At 39.8% G+C, this 19516-nt stretch overlaps 2 protein-coding genes across 5 annotated transcripts; both read left to right on the top strand.

The window, feature by feature from the left end:
- The first annotated feature begins 704 nt into the window (after nt 1-704).
- On the top strand, nt 705-6081 carry LOC147166756 (major intrinsically disordered Notch2-binding receptor 1-like). 2 transcript variants are annotated; one of them, XR_015096325.1, is made up of 4 exons: nt 705-791; nt 1671-3681; nt 4972-5186; nt 5250-5361. XR_015096325.1 is itself a non-coding variant. In XM_086087535.1 (4 exons), the coding sequence occupies exons 2-4, from the start codon at nt 1681-1683 to the stop codon at nt 5442-5444; spliced, it is 2415 nt and encodes an 804-aa protein (XP_085943661.1). In that variant the 5' UTR covers nt 705-791; nt 1671-1680; the 3' UTR covers nt 5445-6081. The 2 variants fall into 2 exon arrangements, 1 of the variants encoding a protein (XP_085943661.1); XM_086087535.1 differs by having other exon boundaries at nt 4968-5186; nt 5250-6081.
- A 1101-nt stretch (nt 6082-7182) lies between these two features.
- LOC147166755 (rac GTPase-activating protein 1-like) lies at nt 7183-19040 on the top strand. Of its 3 annotated transcripts, XR_015096288.1 has the most exons (18): nt 7183-7424; nt 7729-7823; nt 7975-8177; nt 8862-9010; nt 9201-9270; nt 9348-9401; nt 9691-9765; nt 9848-9965; nt 10073-10224; nt 10744-10908; nt 11012-11107; nt 11232-11430; nt 11892-11997; nt 12081-12213; nt 12302-12410; nt 12555-12663; nt 13924-14074; nt 18954-19040. XR_015096288.1 is itself a non-coding variant. In XM_086087064.1 (17 exons), the coding sequence occupies exons 2-17, from the start codon at nt 7739-7741 to the stop codon at nt 13991-13993; spliced, it is 1893 nt and encodes a 630-aa protein (XP_085943190.1). In that variant the 5' UTR covers nt 7183-7424; nt 7709-7738; the 3' UTR covers nt 13994-14782. The 3 variants fall into 3 exon arrangements, 2 of the variants coding, with proteins under 2 accessions (XP_085943190.1, XP_085943191.1); XM_086087064.1 differs by lacking the exon at nt 18954-19040 and having other exon boundaries at nt 7709-7823; nt 13924-14782; XM_086087065.1 differs by lacking the exon at nt 18954-19040 and having other exon boundaries at nt 7293-7424; nt 13924-14782.
- The last annotated feature ends 476 nt before the right edge of the window (nt 19041-19516 follow it).

Genomic DNA, 19516 nt, shown 5'->3' with positions numbered 1-19516 from the left:
GGTATACAGTTCTGTTATATCCTGTGACTTTAGCACATTCGTCTACATCACGCATTGCGGCTGCATGTCAACATTACTCTCATTGCAACATTGATTCCCCCAGCTGGCCCATTGCACGATGGATGTACTTCTCTTGAGTTGCCAGGCGACTTACAGTAGATGCCAATTCTGATTGTAGGAGAGTGCAACCACTCAGATGAAAGCCTTGAACCTCCCTTGCCTTAATAGGGTTTTAAGTACAACCCTTTATGGTTTATAATGTAGAGTAATGGTGAAGTCTGGGAGGGCTGGAGCAAGGCAGACACTTGTGTTAGTAGATGGCAATCCAGCAGGCAATCTAGCCCAGATTGATGGTGGATGGCGTGTCAATTAGTAGACATAAAATTTTAATCTGCTCATTTCATATTCTCAAACTGCTTGCATGATCAGTATGGCACCTTGAAGGCATATTATTTCTCCTACAGTAAGATCCATCCATTCAGAGGGTGTGTCACTATTAAGTCATCGAGTATAGAGTGGCTGCACTGACTTTGTATTTAATGACACTCAAAAGTGCTGGGGGACACCGTTTTGGATGTATATTGAAGTCCCGTAGGGAACTGCAGCGACTTGTGGGAAGATGACCTGATTTCTAATTTTCTCTCCTGCTTGAGCTGCGGACTCTACAGCTACAAACACAAGAGACACACCAAAGGAGGAAGGCAGTATGATTTGGACCGGATCTAAATGGATTGTATTTTCCACTTTTAATGGACGTATGAAGGGCTAAAGTTGATATTCAAAACATTCAGGTGAGTGACTCAGTGAGCATAGACTCAGTGTCCTTCATGTTTACAACATTGTCTTGAGTCTGACGGCACATAAACGCACCATGCGCATCGTTTCATGAAATAATTATTTCTAGACGGCTTTTTACTACACATGGGTTTTTGGAAGAGAACTGTAACAGTATCTAAGTCCTCTTTGGGACAGTCACTGATACCATTTCCTGCACATAATTTCGCTGCACTCGAGCTCTTTCTAGTTGTCAAATGAAATGGGAATGCACAATGTACCGCGTCACAGCGTCAGGGAGTTATTTTAGGGCCCCCAAATAAGGTCGCTTTCTAAATTCACGCTCGAAGGGTTTTTTATTTCCCACGAGCTGCCGACTTTGTATTACCTGGTTTAGATTTTGTACACTAGTTGTATGTAAACACCCCCCCCCCCCCCACACACACACACAACATCTAAAGCAGTTATGTTTTCTATTTTGTTTACTTAAAGAAAATAGTTTAAAAAATAAAACAACATCAATATTGCCACTGCAAATAAAATTACCTGACTTTTTAATAATTCGATATTATAAATGTATAAATCACGCATGTATTTGTATTTCTTTTCTTCAGCTAAATTCTAGTGGTATATTTGAGTTTTCTTCTAATCAATATTTTCTATGGCATAATAGCCACTAGCCAGCTACTGCAAAATACTCAGATAAAAATGAGATTTGTCAAATACAAAAAATTATATTTTCCTTACAAATTCATTTAATGTTGCAAATATAAGTACACACCAATCTTATTTTTTAATGAGAGATAATGCTGTAAATATAATGCATAATTTGACATTGCATTGCTGTGATTAAATCGCTCTTATATTGTATCAACTGCTTGTGATTTACTTCTCAGGTGGGCAGCCATGGCTAACCTGCAGCAGGAATACCCTGGAGTCCTCTTGGGGATCCTTGAGGAACTGACCAACATGCGTCAGTGGTTGACCTTCCAGGACCTTTGTCGTATGGTCAGCACCCGCTTTGACCTGGAACACCTCATAGAGCTCAGGAGTTTGTTATTTGCTGCTGCAAGTCGGGACCCTTGTTTCCCAGCAACTCTTTTTAGGGATCGAGTTTCCACTAGGGGACAGGGGCTGTCACCAATAGGTGTCGCTGCTGACATTGTGACAATCTTTAATCTTATTCAAATGACGGGTGGGGCCACTGATGACAGCCAACCAATGAGAGCTCAGTCGGTCCTGCCTGTGGACCAGTCCCCAGGTCCCAGTCTGCCCGGGATCCACCAGCTGAACATTCCTAGCAGGGAGAGAGCACGCACTCAGTCTGATTCCAGTGCAAACCCGATTGACAAGCACTTGCTCTTTCCACATTCCAATTACTCAGTGCGTAAGCGTGCCAGTCTTCCTCCTGATCCTATCTCACTTATATCAACCCCTCCCATCAGGACGCGTGCTGTCTCTTTCGACTTGCCTCATACCACACTTTTGTACTCCAGTGGGCAGATCCCCAGCAAGGTCATGAAGGATATTTACTTGCCTTTGGAGACGGACAGTGAATCCAGTGGCGATTCAGCTCCAGTTGAGGTGTTTGAAACCGAACAGGAATCAGCAATCGACCAGAAGAGAAACATCTTTAAGAATGACTTCCACAATCAGCCGCCTCTCATACCACAGGTGACCGTCAACAGTGAGTCTCCCAGTCCTAAAGGGGAGAAAAGCTTTGACAATCACAGCTTTGAAATGATCCCTAACCCGTACCCTTCACCCACCACAGTCCAGCAGTCTTCAGAGGAGCGGACGAAACATGAAAGTCTCGATGAGCTACAGGACTCTACTTATTTTGGACCTGGATCGATCCCAGAGCGGTCCCCGAAACACTTGCAGCCTCCCAGAAGCCAACGGCCCTTTTGGAGTAACAAGAGTCACAGTCTGGAGGACCGGATCAGCCCAGCTCATGCTGGAATGGGACTTGAAACCCGTGGCGTAAAACTACCAAGGCGATCCAGGCCTCTTATAAGCAAATTGAGAGGTTCTTTGGGAGGCGAGATTGGAGACATTGAATTTGATGGGATGAAGGCTCAAGGAACCCAGACTGATCCTCCGGACACCAGGCGCCTCCGTAGCCTGGTCCATGCCGACCGCCTGTCCTTCATGACTTCTTTAGATGATCCAGACTTTGCTGATGATGACATTAGCGCCATCTTCCGCTTTTTAGATGACATAAGCATGTGCGGCTCCACAGGAGTCTTGCACCCCAACGATGGATCCGGGGGTCTCAACCAGGATACCCCGGAGGCCAGACGTGGCCGCCTAGGCCAACTCCAGAGGCTTTTCCATTCTCTGGAAAGCAGTGATGATGGACTCAAAGCCAGTGTGTGTAAGCTGCTGCTCCGTATGAGCCAGATAGAGCGACAGTTGGAATCTCTGAATGATGTAAAAGCGGAGATTTCCCAGGTCTTGTCTGCTTTGCAGCGACTGGATGAAAAAATCCCACAGCCTGCTGTTGATAGTGGGCAAAGCAGCGGTGGTCGCTGGCTGGAGCCCCTCAGCGGCATCTCGTCCTTCATGAGCCATCCTCTCACCCCCTCTGAGTTCTCTGAGTTCTCTGAGCCTCAGCCTTTGTCTGTATCAGAGCATCTCTTTCCTGCATCCAGCACTAATAGTCTGGACTGGAACAGATTGAACACTCCTGCGGAGCAAACAGAGAGTGGCAAAAGTCAAGGTGACCCAAAAGTGGGAAAAGATGAGAAGAAAGACGCATCATCTCTTCGCGCCTCAAAAAACGAGCCTGGGGAGAAAGGACAATCTGATTCCAAGCAAGGAAACGTGTCAAGCATGGCAAAAGACTGGATGGTGTCTTTCTCAAAAATTAAAGGTGGCAAATCATCACATGGAAAAACGGGGCAGGTGGAGTATTCCTCTATATCACACGCTACTTTATGTATGATTAGGCATAATTACAATGTAATCTCAGAGGTTTTTCAGGGATGCTGGTTCACCTCTAATTTCTTATGTGTTACACTGGTCAACACGTATTTTGGTGCCAAGAAAGCTTCAACAGTTTTAGGGTATTTTGATGTAGCTGAATCCAAAAATGACATTATTTTTTTCAAAATTGGCTCTATTTTATTGCTAATAATACGCAAATTAAGACATTGGTATTGTCTTTGTCGCTCCCCATATTCTTTTCATCTTTGGTGCGATATCGTGAAAGACGAAAGCTATTGCTATCTTAACGAACCTTGTATATGTAAATCATGTTTCATGTGAAAAAATCAAGCAAAAATTCTGGAAATTAAGCAATATTAGCGGTAAACAAATGCAAAAAGAGAAGAAGCACAAATACTACATTTAGTAAGGATCAAGGTACATTTCGTAAACTTTCAAAGCACTTTAATTATCTTTGGCACTTGAAATAAATGTTGGCCAGTGTTATTTTCCCCACAGATAAATAATGCAATTATAAAGAAACATTATAATATTTGGTCAACGACGGGGACTAGTGGTTAGCATGTCTGCCTGACAGTTAAGAGGTTCTGGGTTAGAATCTTAAATCAGGCCTTCCTGTGTGGAGTTTGCATGTTGTCCCTGTCCTTGTATCAGTTTTCCCACATTCCCAAAGCATGCATGATCTGAAGACTCTAAATTGTCCATGCGTGTGAATGTAAGCCTGAATGAAACGTAGCCATCGGCTAGCAACCTATCCGGTGTACCTTCTGTTTCGTCTAAATTCAGATCACCTCGTGACTAATGAAGACAATCAGTATAAAACAATGAATGGATAGATTTTAACATTCTTAAAAGTCATTCAAGTGTAAATATACTGTACATTAACCATCTATAAAGTAATATTTTGTGACAAGGGTGCAATTTGAAGGTAGTTTAGGTCACAGTTGATTAACGTTCTTGTAAAAATACATTTTACATGCTGCAGTGCTACTACTTTGAATGTGAGTCATTCAAATAACTTCTGGTGTATATTCTTCTTGACTTTCATGTTTTCTACTCGCGTTGAGGCTTAACTTTATAAGGGCAAAATACAAAAAAAGAAAAGAAAGAAAAAGCAACACAAGGTGCTCAGATTTAATTATTTTATGCCCGACGCTCGCTTTACTAACGTCGGTCTTCTTGCATGACGTGATCATCTCAAAATTCTGAATTGTACAATTTTTTTCCCACTTTTCTCTTTCTAGGAAGACCAGTCAAGCAGAACTACAAAACTTCTCTCCCAGAAATCATCCAGCTTGGTGGAACAAGTGTTTAGCTCGTCCTTGTTTGGCAACAAAGAAAACAGCCTGACTGGTGGCCTCACCGCAGGGAAGATCATGGACTCCAGACTGGCAGAAGCGAGAGGAAGATCCGTCTGGACCGTAGATGACAGGGAATCTCGAGTCTCCCCTTTTGATTTACAGGTACATTTAAATGATTCTTGATGTTCGGATTGTTTCGTAAAATGAAATGTTAATGTCGTGCAGGCCCGTGATTCTCTGAACCCTAACAACATGGAGTTCTGGATGGACGACATCTACACTCCGGGCTATGATGCATTACTCAGGCGTAAAGAGGCCGGCCTACGCCGGGCCAAAGTTTGCAAGTTGTTGGCACTCGTTGCTGTTGCACTGGCAATCATTCTCATCATTGTCATTCCCATTTGCACCTTGAGATCATAAGAAGTTGCTTTATGACATTTTGCACATCTATTCTCTTTAGCTTTGGACTAGAAACCTCCATCTGTGTCAACTGTAAATTCAGAGGATCTGAACAGCAGCTTTATTGGATTAATGTTTTCACCTCATGCATGTTGCTAATCTTGCAGTTTTCTTTTCTTTATACTAGTACTGTAAATGTGGTTTTGAATACTCACTGATACAAAGCAGTCAGTGACTTTCACAATCCCACTTATGCGATAATTTAATATATTTAATACTGAGCTGTTATCACAGATTGATATATGAATGCCTTGACAAGTCAGTCCTGACATATAATAGTCATGTCTCAGCATGAGTATCAAATATACCGTACAAATTTCTCTTTGTTTGAGTGTTTTTATGCCTCAATTAAACTATAAAAACTAAAGAATGCATTTATTAAATCTGCACAAGGAATCTATTTATATTTTTGGGTCAGGTTTCAACAAAAGAATGTCTTGCTGCTGATGATGATTAGGAAAGGAAGAAGAAGGATTTTCCAGGAAACTCTCTTAGAGGGAGTTTCCATTTGTAATTCAATTGATGGGCTGTTTGGAGTGCATCCTTGCACATTAGCTTCTCCCTCTACTCACCCGGCCAAGGTTTTTCCCAACATGCCGGCTCAATAACAATTTCATTTATCTTCCTCTCACAGTGATGAATGTGGTTTTACTGTGGTGTGAAAGTCCATTTTGTTAAAACTTCCTGTTAACCCAAGAAGCATGTCTGACTTTTGGTGCCAGGCGGTTAATAGTGGTTAAATGTGGTAAACAAATACATGTGAATCAAAATGTAATCACTTTACATCTTTTCTAATCGCTATATGATTAGGAGCTGTGGAATTACTTCCTTTCTGAATGCTTTGGCGTAGGCAATATTTTTTATAGAAAGTTAACTATATGCATATCACTGGGGTTTACGGTGTACATTTCCAAAACATGTTTTCTCTTTCAAAACCTAAATAGTTACCTCTTGCTTTGAGTGCACAAACATGCACACGGTCTAATGAGAGTGTTTTGCTTTAGCGCATCCTCCTAAGTGGATGCACGTCTGCCATGTGTTCCCCATGAGAGTGTTTGTGTATCCATTACCAATGTTGCCACTAAAGAGGTCCAACTATGTAGTCAGCACAATATGCAGGTGCTTTCTCTAAAACTTGTGTGCATTAGAGCCTCTTATTACACTTTTTCCCCCTGAGACGCTTTCATGAATTTTAGACATTGTTGTTGCAATCTCAGGTAAATAGACAATTCTTGTAAATGAAAAACTCTATAAACAGAATATTGCAGCACAAGTTGGTGGCTGGCAATGCTGAGGCGAAAACAGCACAAATTAGTTCATGTTGCCTGAATGAAAACGGCAAAGTGGGACAATGCCTTTGCAGTGTATTGTATGATGTAATTCATATGAACAATAAAACATTGGTGAAAAAATGGCTATGTGTTAAAGATTTCATTTTTATCCCATTTTGTCCACCCTGGACTGGTGAACTGGTTGCTCTATATCACACAATACAAAATTTACACTCACAACCACACTTGCTATCAACAACTCTCTCTCTCTCTCTCTCTCTCTCTCTCTCTCTCTCTCTCTCTCTCTCTCTCTCTCTCTCTCTCTCTCTCTCTCTCTCTCTCTCTCTCTCTCTCTCTCTCTCTCTCTCTCTCTCTCTCTCTCTCTCTCTCTCTCTCTCTCTCTCTCTCCCCTCCCTTCCTCTCTTCGGTTCAAAGCAATACTTTTCGCTGTAGGTACAGCTATGAACCTGTGGTGGCAGTAGAGAATCTAATTCCAACGACGAAGAAAAAAACAGCGCTGATTTTGAACTTTGAATGAATGCGCAAACTGTACCAGACAGGTGTGGCTCCGCAGCACCGGGGTGGGGATTAACTCCGTTTTGTGTCAACGTTGGACGTTAACGCGGTCGTTACATGTCACACACATTACTACAGTGAACACGTTGCAGAGGTAGCTACTTTTATTTAATTTTGCACTTCTACGAGAGGTAGCTAAGCTAACACAACAATGCTAAATGTAACGGCAGGCGATGGCTTTGTTGCGGTTACACCTAGCATTTGATTCCGCATAGTAAAATGTACACAACTCTGTCTGAATACCGCAAATGCGTTTCTAAATCTTTTGGTTACTTTGCCTTTTTAATGTCTGCCAGTGTGGTGGTTTAACATCATCGGTTGTAGCAAGTCATCGACTGACCACCTTAGCTTCCGTAGCTAACGTTGCTTTCCACGTAGGCTAACTTTACTTGCCGCAGGAGGGACACAATGGAGTCGGCAGTGGTGAATCTGCACAACCAGTTCCAGAGTTTACGGAGCCAGGCGGACAGTCTGAATGAGAGCGTCGAACCACGTACGTTACTGGCACTCTTCCTTCATTCTTCTGCAGATGACATTAAACTAGCATGATCTGAACCACTGCTTCTTGCACAATGGCTGTTGTGGCTACTTGTAACGACACAACCAACGCATACAACATAAATTATCTTCTATTTTGTCACTAGAGTTTCTCCAGATGGCCATAAAATTTGAGGACTGTCGAAAGAAGTGGCTGCAGTCAGGTGAGGAGCTGCTATCCTGCAAAGAGATCTTGGTTAAAGCAGAAACTGAGAGGGGAGCTTTGGAAGTCAAACTGAAGCATGCCCGCAATCAAGTGGATGTGGAGATCCGGCGGCGGCAGAAGGCTGAAGCTGTCTATGAAAAGCTGGTTTGTGACATTTTTTTTTCATGAAACTTATGTACAGTGGGACCTCCACAGTCACACACTGGCTAATTTGTTCAAAGTTGAAACTGTCGCCATCATAAAACCTTGTGGTGCCTTAAAGAAAATATTCCGAATTTGCACACCCCTACAAAAATGGCATAGACACCTGTGGAGGCACCATCAAGCTGCAGAATTGTACTTTTAATACTTTGTAGACTTGTGTATGCAAACACGTTGTCTAACAATAACAACTGCGTCAACAAATTCACGGTGAAATCAAGCTAAGTGTTTTTTTTTTTTTAATCAGAACCTAATGCTTTTAGCGAACATTAATCTGTGCATCTAGAAAAACTTGCTTTGTGTTACTTTGCTTATCTTTTGTCTTTAGTGTTTGACCCTCTGCACACAGACTGGAAATCAATGCAACTTGCGTCAGGCCACCACAAACTAATTTAATGCAGACGTCTCACATGACCATGACTATAATCTTCAGCTTTTGCTTGCCATGTTTTTTCATAAAATGTGTTCTGCTCCAAATGTTACCACTTTAGGGAACTTGACTTTGGGGATAAAAAATGTTTTTTTGAATGGTTGTCCCTTTTTTCACACAAAATTGCAAGCCATGCATTTTTTTTTTTTTTATAAATACGAGAAGTTTTACATTTATCCCTCTCGTTTTACCACCAGGACCGACAGCTACAGCTGATCCGGGATATGCTGATAGCAGAGAACAGTAATAGTATCCACCTAAGTGAGGAGCAGCGCTCTGCCCTGGCCTTCCTCAGTGCACACTCTCAGGCTGCACAGGCTGCTAAATCCAATCGTAACTCCAGCAGGTTCGATTTTTTAAACTGTGGTTTGAAATTAAGATTTTTTTTTTACAGAGACAAATGTGTTGCATTACAAACGCCAAGATATACATAATGTATGAAAAGTCTTGTTCGATATCTGTCACATTGCATGAAGTCCCTCACATGAGAAGTTTCAAATACTGTAATGGCACTTTTAATGCTGGTTGTCATACAGGTTGATGACCATTGATGAATCATCGTCTGTAATGTCAGACATCAGCTTTGATCAAACAGATGACTCCATGGTACATTATTCCATATTGTTCAAAGCTTCTGCACTTGTTAAATTAGACAGGCTGAAAGTTAATCAAATTTCCTATAGGCCTGCGAGTCATCTGTCCTGAAGACTGTGAGACTGAGAAGACGTCCGAAACGAGTGAGTCTTATTTGAACTAAATTGGTAACCAGATTTTTGTGATACACCAAAATGACACCAATACTTTTTTAGTGGTATTCAGTTCAAAAATCAAACGGATCTTACAGAGACAAAATACATCAAAATAATAAACCCCAAAAGTATGGAATGTACTTTAATGAAGTATTAGAAAATGTTGAATTTTCCCAGATTAAAAAAAAAATACATAACAAAGCTTTTCCTCATTGTTTTAAACTTTTCAGAAGTCAAACCATACAGCTTCTTTAAAAACTTCCTTTGTAATCTACAGTGTTCCTCTCGAAAACTTGAGGTTCCTCCGCATGCATTTAAGAAACCTCGCTCCACGGGACGTGCATCTGATCGAGTAAGTACACTTCAATAATATTGACAATTATTGTGTGTCTGCTCTTTTTTTGAACATTTCCTGAAAATGTTGTTGTGTACAGATAAATGACTCCATAGTTGCCAAAACCACCATCACTTTACCAGTAAATGGCGGTGCTGTCGAGGCTGTGTCCACTATCGAGACAGTCCCATATCAGACTCGCCACAGAAAGAAGAGCGGTGAGAAATTCCTGATTGCAAGTTTCAGTAGTGGTAGTTGTTAATTCAAATACAGTTTGTACTTATTTTGTCATTTTATATATCATGTTATGTGATTGTGCTGACAGCTGCCCAAGCCTGGGCTGAATCAACTTCTACTGAACTGTCTGAAACCAACAGTGAAGCACCCAATGCACCAGTCTCATATTTGCCACTTCACCTCAAAACATCCAAAGCCAAGAAAGGAGGAGGAAAGCAGCATCTGTTTGCCACCAAAACAGTAAGCCTTTACTATAACTTTGTTTCCACCAAGCTATTTGCTTTGGTTCAGTATTACTGTCTATAATTGAATTACATTATATGTCCTACTTTGTACTTCTGTGTTACTTTGAATTTCCATTTTCCAAAACAACTGCGGAAATATAATTTATTACATTTCATTATACGTATCAGGTCTAGATAAAGACATTCAAGATTATTACGGTCATTTAATTTCTTATTTTAATTTTTTTTTGTGGTCCAAACTTTTCTTCACTTTTACTGCCATGGAAATTTAAAAAGTTCAGAAATATCCAAATTTTATTGTCCTTCAGGCAATCTGCAAGGGCATTTGCACGACTTTGGACATTTGGTTTCAGTGGCAGGTAGATTTGTGTGTTGCCTACATGAAAGTGGAATGAATTGACATATAAATTTATGTACAGTTGTTACCACAAATGGTCATATTTCTATGACTCTTTCTTCTTCCTTGGCCTTTGTGTAAGAATTTTTTGTTTTTTTTTACCACACTCTCACAAAGGTAATCAAATCAGAGTTCTGTGCACCATGTGGAAAAAGAACAAAGTTTGGCAAGATGTACCTTCGCTGTCAGGACTGCAGGATGGTGACTCATCCTGAGTGCTGTGACTGCTGCCCACTGCCCTGCAATCCTGCGTCCATCAGCACTCCCATCAGGACTGCAGAGGTGCAGCATGTCTTTATCATTGCTTCCCACTCTACAGTAATCGTGAGTCTTCATGTAACATGGCAATAGAACAACAACCTGAATTCATGTGGTGTGCTTGCAGAGCACACTGGCTGACTTTGCGCCCGCCACTTCTCCAAAGATCCCAGCTTTAGTCATCTATTGTATCAAAGAGATTGAGCGCAGAGGCCTCCATGAGGTGAGTGAGCCTCTTTGCTTGTGACCTTCCTGATAGAATTTAAATACAATTTAGATACATTTTTGGATTAGATCTAGGTTCACTGTATCACAGTACCATATTTCTTAATCTCTCCTCTTCCCAGGTTGGCCTGTACAGAATCTCTGGCCAGGAGCGTCAGGTGAAAGCGCTGAAGGAGAAGCTGATTCGAGGAAAGACACTGCCCCAGCTGAACAAAGTAGAGGACATAAACGTCATCACAGGGGTTCTTAAAGACTTCGTCAGGAACCTACCTGAGCCAATTCTCACCTTCCGCCTCACCAAAACCTTCATGGAGGCAGCTGGTCAGTTTTAAAGAGAGTCAAAAATTGGTGTGATGTGTGGTGATGAGGGGATGCCTAATCACCACTTTAACAGAGTCAATGCATTTTATTTACTATCTACAATGGTTGCCATGTGTCTTAACATGTCTTTGCCATGTTTTCATCAAAATACCCAAGGATGGATATAAAGATATATATATATATATAGTACATTTTATTCATGCTCTTTCTTGTCTGTCTGAAATTAGATCATTGCAAGGGCCTCCCCAGTCTTACGCAAGCGAGCCAGCCTTTTATCGCATTTTATACTACTAAAAATGCATCTGTAAAGAAAGAAAGCATTTGAGCTTGTGTGTGTGGTAGAGCAACAAAAAAAACAACAACTTTATAACATTTTATTTTACACTTGATGGATGACCAAGTACTCCACACACTATAAACAATAAAAAGTCAATTTCCTTATGTCCCTTGCAATGTTGTAGAAATCCAGGATGATGGGAACAGTCTTGCCTTGTTGTACCAGGCCATCAGTGATCTGCCTCAACCCAACCAAGACACTCTGGCTTGCATCATGATCCATTTGCTGAAGTAACTTTCATTAAGTTTTGAAGTTTTAACTCCTCTTCACCTGTAAGATTTTGTTAGTCAGCCATGTCATACTTTTCCACCAGAGTGTCAAAGAGTGTGGATACAAAGATGAATGTGACCAACCTGGCCAGGGTATTTGGGCCAACCCTTGTGGGCCACGCGGTTCCAAACCCAGACACTATGACTGTTCTGAGTGACACAAGCAGACAACCACGGGTGAAGTATATTCTTTATCAATTAAGATACTGCAAGTGCAATTGTTTTCTTCAGGATTCTATTGGATTAATTTTTCTTTTCCTTCCAGGTAATTGAGCGCTTGTTTAGTATCCCGGCAAGCTACTGGAGTCAGTATGCGTATCCAGATAATATAGACATGGAAGATGCTAACGTCACTGAGACTCCATCTCATAATGGTAAATCACTGCATCAAGACCATACAGTTATGATTATGCATTGAAACCAAATGTTTAATTTGTCCTCATTTCCTAACATGTTTGTGTACTAAACATAACTGCACCTCCAACTAGTATGAACTTACCTCAATGTAATTTTTGCAGTAAGCATGCTTGGACCACTGACCACTCCTGAGCACCAGTTGATGACAAAGACGCCCTCCTCCAGCTCGCTGTCAAAGCGTATGATGCAGACTCTGTCCAGCACCACCTTGTAAGTTCATTCATGCACACACTCGCTTGTGTTATGGGGGGCATCAAATGCCCTATATTGAAAACCTCCAATTTTTTTTTTTACTTGGCTTTATGTTTTTCTCCAAAATGTTTGTATACTAGTAACATTTAGAAATATTTTCAGATTGTCTACTGAGTCCGCTAAGCAAGAATTGACCAATTTATGAATTAAAAACAACAACAAAAAGTCCGTATTGGAAAGAGATGTTTTTCAGGGCCACTACTGATTATTAGTAGTCAAATGCTGCAGTAAAAAGGACAACATTTGTCAAAATATTGAATAATACAAGCGCTAGCACTTAGTTTAAATGCCTTTAGTTTTTATTAAACAACTTTTCAGTTTGGAACATGTTTTTTTTTTTTTAGACAATAGACATCTTTGTTTTCAAGCATTAACAAAAAGTGCAGGATAGCAATCATCAGTCGATCCCTATTCAGAATATTTGACAATAAGCTTGCTTAAACTTTCATTCTCTTATATTGGGCTGTTTTCGGCAGTTGGCGTTGCATTTTTATCCACATCTCCCAGGTGAAACAAGTAGCATCTTAATATTTGCAATTCTGTTGGCAACCTGGCACCAATTATAACAGCATCTGCATAACAAATTTTAGAATCAAGTCCAAAAATGGCAAAACTATTACCTTTTGAAGTGTAGGCCAAACTTGGCAGCTAATCAGTCTTTTTCTCCATCCTCCGTTACTAATCACTCATCACATTAAACCTTGACAAGATAAATTATTAGCTGAAATAATCAGTTTTTCGAATCAAAACTTTTACAATGTATGTTGCATATTTAGTTTGCCATGGTAATAAAGAAATACAATGTTTTTTGCTAATTTTGCAAAATGACCACTGGCTGAAAAAGATGGCTTTAATGTAATTTGACAAGAAGTCGTACAAATCAGATAAATATTCATAGATATAAACTTATCATAATTATGCCATAGTTTGTTGAAGGCGAAGGTCTGCAAAAAGGCAAGAAAAGTTCTCCAAGCTAAAAACCTACTTTATAATGAGTATGCAAAGTCTTTAATAAAATATAGCGATTTAGGCCCAAGATTCAAGCTTAATATAGACTCAGTAGATGTTCTGTAATTTTCATAAAAAGTTACTATTATGCATAGAGATAATACTAGAGCAAAAATATTATAAAGGCACTAGTGAAATTCAAATGATGGTGTGTCTGATTCATCCTAATGTGCACCATATTCTAAACATGTTGTCCACAACCATCTTTAGATTTGCGAGCAAGAACAAAACATCTGCTAACGCCCGGGTCAACTTCTTCGAGTCTCCACATCTGAAATAGCGGCCAACTGGAGTTTACAAAGAAATCCCATAACGAACTCTGTATTACTTGCTGCAATAACAAGCTCTATTCCACAAGAATGTGAGTAAAACTTTATGTGCAATTTTATCTTAAGAATGCATTTTATCAGCATGTATTTTCCTTTTGTAATCAAATTTGTACACATGAAGATTTTTTTTCTGCCTTTGATTTTTGATTGCTACAGTAAGTCCTGACATAAGGACCAACACTGTACTAATGAGGGTTTGAGGCTTTAATGACCAAGCAACCGCAACTCGCCTATTAGAAGGATATTTTCTTTTGTCTGCTCAATCATCCATTGATGAATGTGTGGTTGTAACCACACCCTCAGGGATGGAGTAGCTGTGAAACGGGGCCAAAGAAAAAAAAAAAGAAGTTTACTTTGGCTTTAGAATATTCTGTCATTGAGCAGAAACACACTTTAAACCTTGCTTTAAACACTGTATTTTATGTTTATGTTAAACAATCACAATAATGTATATGTCTAAATAACACTACTAATATCAACACTGATACTAAATAGGAGTTATGCAGTATTTTGCACTCTATCTACTGTATATGCAACTAACTGAATGGATGTACTCACCACTAGAGGCTGCTATTGTATTACTGTTCTTTCATTCTGATTGTTCAATTGTAACAAACTTCTGTCATTGCCTTTGCTGAGAACAGTTCACCAGGTATTGACTGGATATTTGCTAATACAAAAACACCCTAAGCTTGATACATTTGTATTCCAGCTGTGCCTTTTTTAAAATAAATGTTTTATTCAAACAAACAAAAAAGTCATCAAACAGGTCTTGCTTCTTTTGCCAAATATCTATTCTGTACCCAGTTCTGCTAAACCACACTGGAGTCCAGTGGATCTCTTAAAAGAACACAGTACACGGTTGAAGTGAAAATAAAGCATTAGATGTCCTTTTTTTTTTTTTAAATACTTTTCTTCGTGTTCATTCATTTGCAAATCATACTCATCATGACGTGCAGGTTTGGTTCCTAGTAGCACACTTACTGACAAGACATCTTTCTGATCTAATATACTGGATTACTAAATACTGTATTTCTGGCCTTAAATATTATAAATATGGCTGAAATATTAAAATATGTCCCCGTTATCTATTTTTTCTCTCTCTGCAGAGGAGACTCTTCAAAAATGTTTGCATTTCAAATCAACATTAATAGTTCATTAGCCTGAAATGAGGCCTCCTGTGTGTCGAAGTGTCCCCTCATGTGGGAATGCTGTGTTTATTTATGGCGTACCGTGCACCATAAGCTCGCCTGCTGCAGGCATCAAACAGCTGGCTGCCTATGTATGTGTGTGGAGCTCCCTTCATCTTCTAGCCCGAGTGTGCACTGTTAGAGCTCCACTCTGCTGTGGGACTGCAGGGGCCAAATGAGTAACTAGTCCAATTAAGAGCGCTTAGATAAATTACATTGTAAGCTTGTAAACGCACAACAACAACGACAGTATCAAAGTCCTCTATTTATATAGTGAAGTGCGATTAGTGGTGCAGGAGGAGGACACTGTATGATTACAGTTTCAGGGAGATTAATGCAATCAATACATTATTGTATTGTAAGCTTCACTTATTGCTCTTATTGACTGTTTTCAGATGGAGTTTATGTTCATCATCCTCCAGCTTTGTAAGGCTTGTCTGACTACTCCAGTTTAGAGCCAATAAGTCAGCACCTGTGATACGTCAACTCAATAACTGTCAGTCAAAGTTAGCCAATGCAACAGCAAACATTTTAACACTTCATAAACATGGCATGTCGACAGGTTAGGGCAACAACACAGTGAGTACATGTATAAACATGAGGAACACTGCCAATATGTGGCATCCTTTGCAGGCTAGGCATGTGTCTGGGGAAAAAAAGTGCTCCCACAGATTTTGTTTCTTTCAGAGAATTATGAAATCAATGTGCTTTCCACTTAGTGAGTTAAATGTACAAAATGGTGAAAAACCAAACTATACTTGACATGCTAACCGCAAATAAATGTGTGGCTTGTTTGCCTTGCAGTTTTCCCTCACTATCTCTTCTTAGGCTCCCCTCCACAGCACACAAACACATGCATACATACACTGATTCGCCACGCCTTTGAATCAAACTGCCATCTTAGCCGGCTAGCACGCGTGGTCGATACCTTGTTACCACAGAGAAATCAATTATCTCGACCAAGCAGCAGGCATCGGCGGCTGTAATGAAAGAATGTTCCTTCTTTCCAGACAATGACCATGGTCATTAAATATGAATTTATCATTGGCTGATGAGATTTATGGGGCCCCGAGTTTATGCTCTCTGGCTACAAGTGTAAACTGTGAGTAAGTAAGGGAAACCGATTGCCACAATGATGATAATGATGTGTCCCCGAAATGACACAAAATTGATTAGGGAAGTAAAAATGATGCCATCATTTTAATACTAGAGCAATGTTTTCCAACTTCTTTCTTGAGCCAATCAGCTCTTAAGTATTGTTTTTTTCCGTTTGTTACTATATCATACAATCGCAGAGAACTGCACCACATCAATCAAAATTGAATTTCAATTTTGTACATATGAAATTCATCCATCCATTTTCTATACCGCTTAGGGTATCGGGTGATCTAGAGCCTATCCCAGACTTTTGGAAGTATTCGGAAAAAGCCACACAAGCAGCGGGGAAAATGTGAATTCCACACAGGAAGGTCGATTCTGAGATTCAAACCACAAACTTCAGATTTGTGCTGCATACGTAACTTCTAGCCCAACATGCTACCCTTGAAAATAGAATATTAAATAACACGTTTGTATTGGATCTTATTGTTGTTAAAATGATTGTAATGTAGCCATCTGGTTTATTAACTACTGTTAGATTGCAGTAATAACAAATATTTGTTAAATATTTTTTGGGGTGAAGAAATGAACCCTTGTAGACCCAGAAGCACACGTGCCTTACAGTTGTAAATTATTATTATTATTATTTAAAGACTTACTGTAGTGAATACATGAATTGCACGTGTTAACAGATTTGGGCACACCAATTCAACAATGTCAGAAGTTGTTGTAGTGGCATCTCAGAGATATATTAAGATGTATATTAGTCATTGTGGTGGTGTGACTATTATGGCTGGAAATCACACAGTTTCTTTTTTCCCCTCTCGCTTTCTCTGTATACTGAAGTGGCAAACGCACACTTAGGCAATCATACTTTGGTGATACTGTTATTCTGCGCTACCGTAATTCCCAAGATGTTAGGGTGTATCTTGATAATGTAATGTAAGTAAATATGTTGTAATATTATCTTAGATTCCCCCCCCCCCCCAATACATTTCATACTAAATAATTTGCAATTGCCTAAATCTCGCACTTAGTAGAATTTTAAGTTGTGAAATATGGAGGTAATTCTTTGGGAAGGATCGCACAATGAGTAAAGTTTTTATTTGTTTTGAGTGATGTCACAGAAGGGTACCAGTCCATGCATTGTGGCAAAGAGGAAATGTGTAATGAGTTTGCGGTGGTAATCATTCTCTTCATACTGAAAGCAATGTCAGTCACACGGCATCAAAGCAAAGGGTGAGTACGCATTTTTTTGTGTTGGAGATATATTGATGGCTGAAACGCTAAACCTTGTATCTGCAGGATTTTCTAATTGGCCTATTTTACTTTGGATAAGAACCGGGAAGCACGCTCAGGTCAGTTTGCCTACAAGCTAATCCTGTCCTTTGTGGTGACAGAAAGTCACCTTACCAAAACCTCCAATCAGGTCCGTTAAGATATTTTCCTACAACACCTGCTATGTGCAATTTAGCAGATTTCAAATAGGAGGTTATGCTGTTGGCCATCAATATTGTGGATAATTATTTTTTTAATGGCTTTTATACAAATATAGCATAATAAACACTACTCCATCGTAGGTTCTAGCTAGTGTTGTTCCGATACGATACCGTTTTTTTGGCCCCTGATACCGATTCCGATACCCAGCTTTACAGTATCGGCCAATGCCGATACCATACCGATACCCAAGGTTTTTTTCATGAAACAGCATGAAAAATTGCAATTGGTTCAGAGCCAATAGGATATCTTAGCTTGGCATGCAGTGAACATGTCACACATCAGTGAATGTCGTGCATGAGCAAGTCACAAGATGCTGCATCCAAAGTCCTATATTAGCGTCAGAATGAATGGTATCGGCATGTTACTTGTTAGTACTCACCAATACCACTGTTTTAATGCAGTATCAGGGCCTCTGCCGATACCAGTATCGGAACAACACTAGTTCTAGCATGGTGCTGGTATTTATTTTTTAATTTTGTCCATTCCACTTTTTAAGCTTAATTTTGTCCTTTATTTTGAAATGCAATCCCACTTTTGGCCGTTAGGTGGAGGCACACAATGGTGTTTTAGCACTATAAATTGGAAAGAAGAAGAGAAACCCGGAAGTGCCAGCATCATTTTTGCTGAAGAGATTTGAAAGCTGTTATTGAATGACTCAGTCCTTTTCAGTCATGCTAATGTCTACAGATATCAATAGCTGTATGTTAATTTGATAATGATAGTCTTTGGCATGATTATCGAGTTATATTGTGAAATAAATTCAATTTGTTAGTTTGGAGAAATCGGGATTTGTTTACAGTTAACACAGCGATCGCACACATTTACACTGAATGTGTTTGTATTATTTTGAAGTGTGTTTCAAGACCTTAAATAAGTGCTGTAAATGCTGTAATAATAAGTCTAGGGAGTATTTAAATATCCTATGGTATTTTTATATTGCAGATTTCACTTATTGGAGGACGGTTTTCTCTAGTTTGGCTTCTGACATGAATTCCCACTTATCATGTGTGAAATTAAACAATAAAGTTAATATTTTATATTCCCCTTTCAAAAAAAAAAAAAAAAAGTGTGAGCGAGGCATTCTGCGCTCACTCCCATTGTTACATAAGACATTTACTTACAGAGTACCTGCTCCTCAGAGCTTCTTGGACCAGGGTGGAAAAGGTCCAGAGCCATTTTCAAGCAACAGCCGCATTTTGGCCGCCAGACTACACGACCCAAAACAGTCATGCAGAAAACGGCTACATCCCCATCTTATGTCAAAGGACAAAAGGTAAGCAGAGCTGCGTTGGGTTTTGTTAGATGCACAGATGATCAATTGCTTCTGATAAGTAGCACATATATGGCTCTTAGTTATCAGCACAGTGATGTGGCTTGTTTGTTTATAGTGTAAGTAAGTATACTATATTTCTTGAACCTTGGGGTTTCAATAAAAGCATGTCGCAGACATGTTATTACAGTATGACCTACATAGTTGTTTTAAACAAAAACCTGATTCACGTTGTAGTCTTCTAACTGCTCAAACCTTCTTTTGAGCAACTGTGTTTTCCAATAAATACCAATCACAAATAATATACAGTAGATAGCCACAGTGAGAATATAAACTCCGCTGTCACACAGAAAAAGTGTTCTGGTATATAAAAGGTATATAGGCCTTCAGATCCTCCATTGTGCACGACCACATAG

This window comes from Leptonotus elevatus, chromosome 10 (genome assembly GCF_054856555.1).
Source record: "Leptonotus elevatus isolate MCC_2025b chromosome 10, RoL_Lele_1.0, whole genome shotgun sequence".
Lineage (NCBI taxonomy): Eukaryota > Metazoa > Chordata > Actinopteri > Syngnathiformes > Syngnathidae > Leptonotus > Leptonotus elevatus.
The sequence above is the reverse complement of the archived record's forward strand: the minus strand, read 5'-3'. Positions and strand labels throughout refer to the sequence as shown.

Bases quoted from the DNA above. Each gene is read 5' to 3' on its own strand.
- LOC147166756 (XM_086087535.1), top strand. From the start codon at position 1,681: ATGGCTAACCTGCAGCAGGAATACCCTGGAGTCCTCTTGGGGATCCTT. The intron at 3,682-4,967 runs GTGGAGTATTCC...TTCTCTTTCTAG, and splicing joins CACATGGAAAAACGGGGCAG to GAAGACCAGTCAAGCAGAAC. The intron at 5,187-5,249 runs GTACATTTAAAT...AATGTCGTGCAG, and splicing joins TCTCCCCTTTTGATTTACAG to GCCCGTGATTCTCTGAACCC.
- LOC147166755 (XM_086087064.1), top strand. From the start codon at position 7,739: ATGGAGTCGGCAGTGGTGAATCTGCACAACCAGTTCCAGAGTTTACGG. The intron at 9,766-9,847 runs GTAAGTACACTT...TGTTGTGTACAG, and splicing joins CGGGACGTGCATCTGATCGA to ATAAATGACTCCATAGTTGC. The intron at 10,909-11,011 runs GTGCAGCATGTC...GTGTGCTTGCAG, and splicing joins CTCCCATCAGGACTGCAGAG to AGCACACTGGCTGACTTTGC.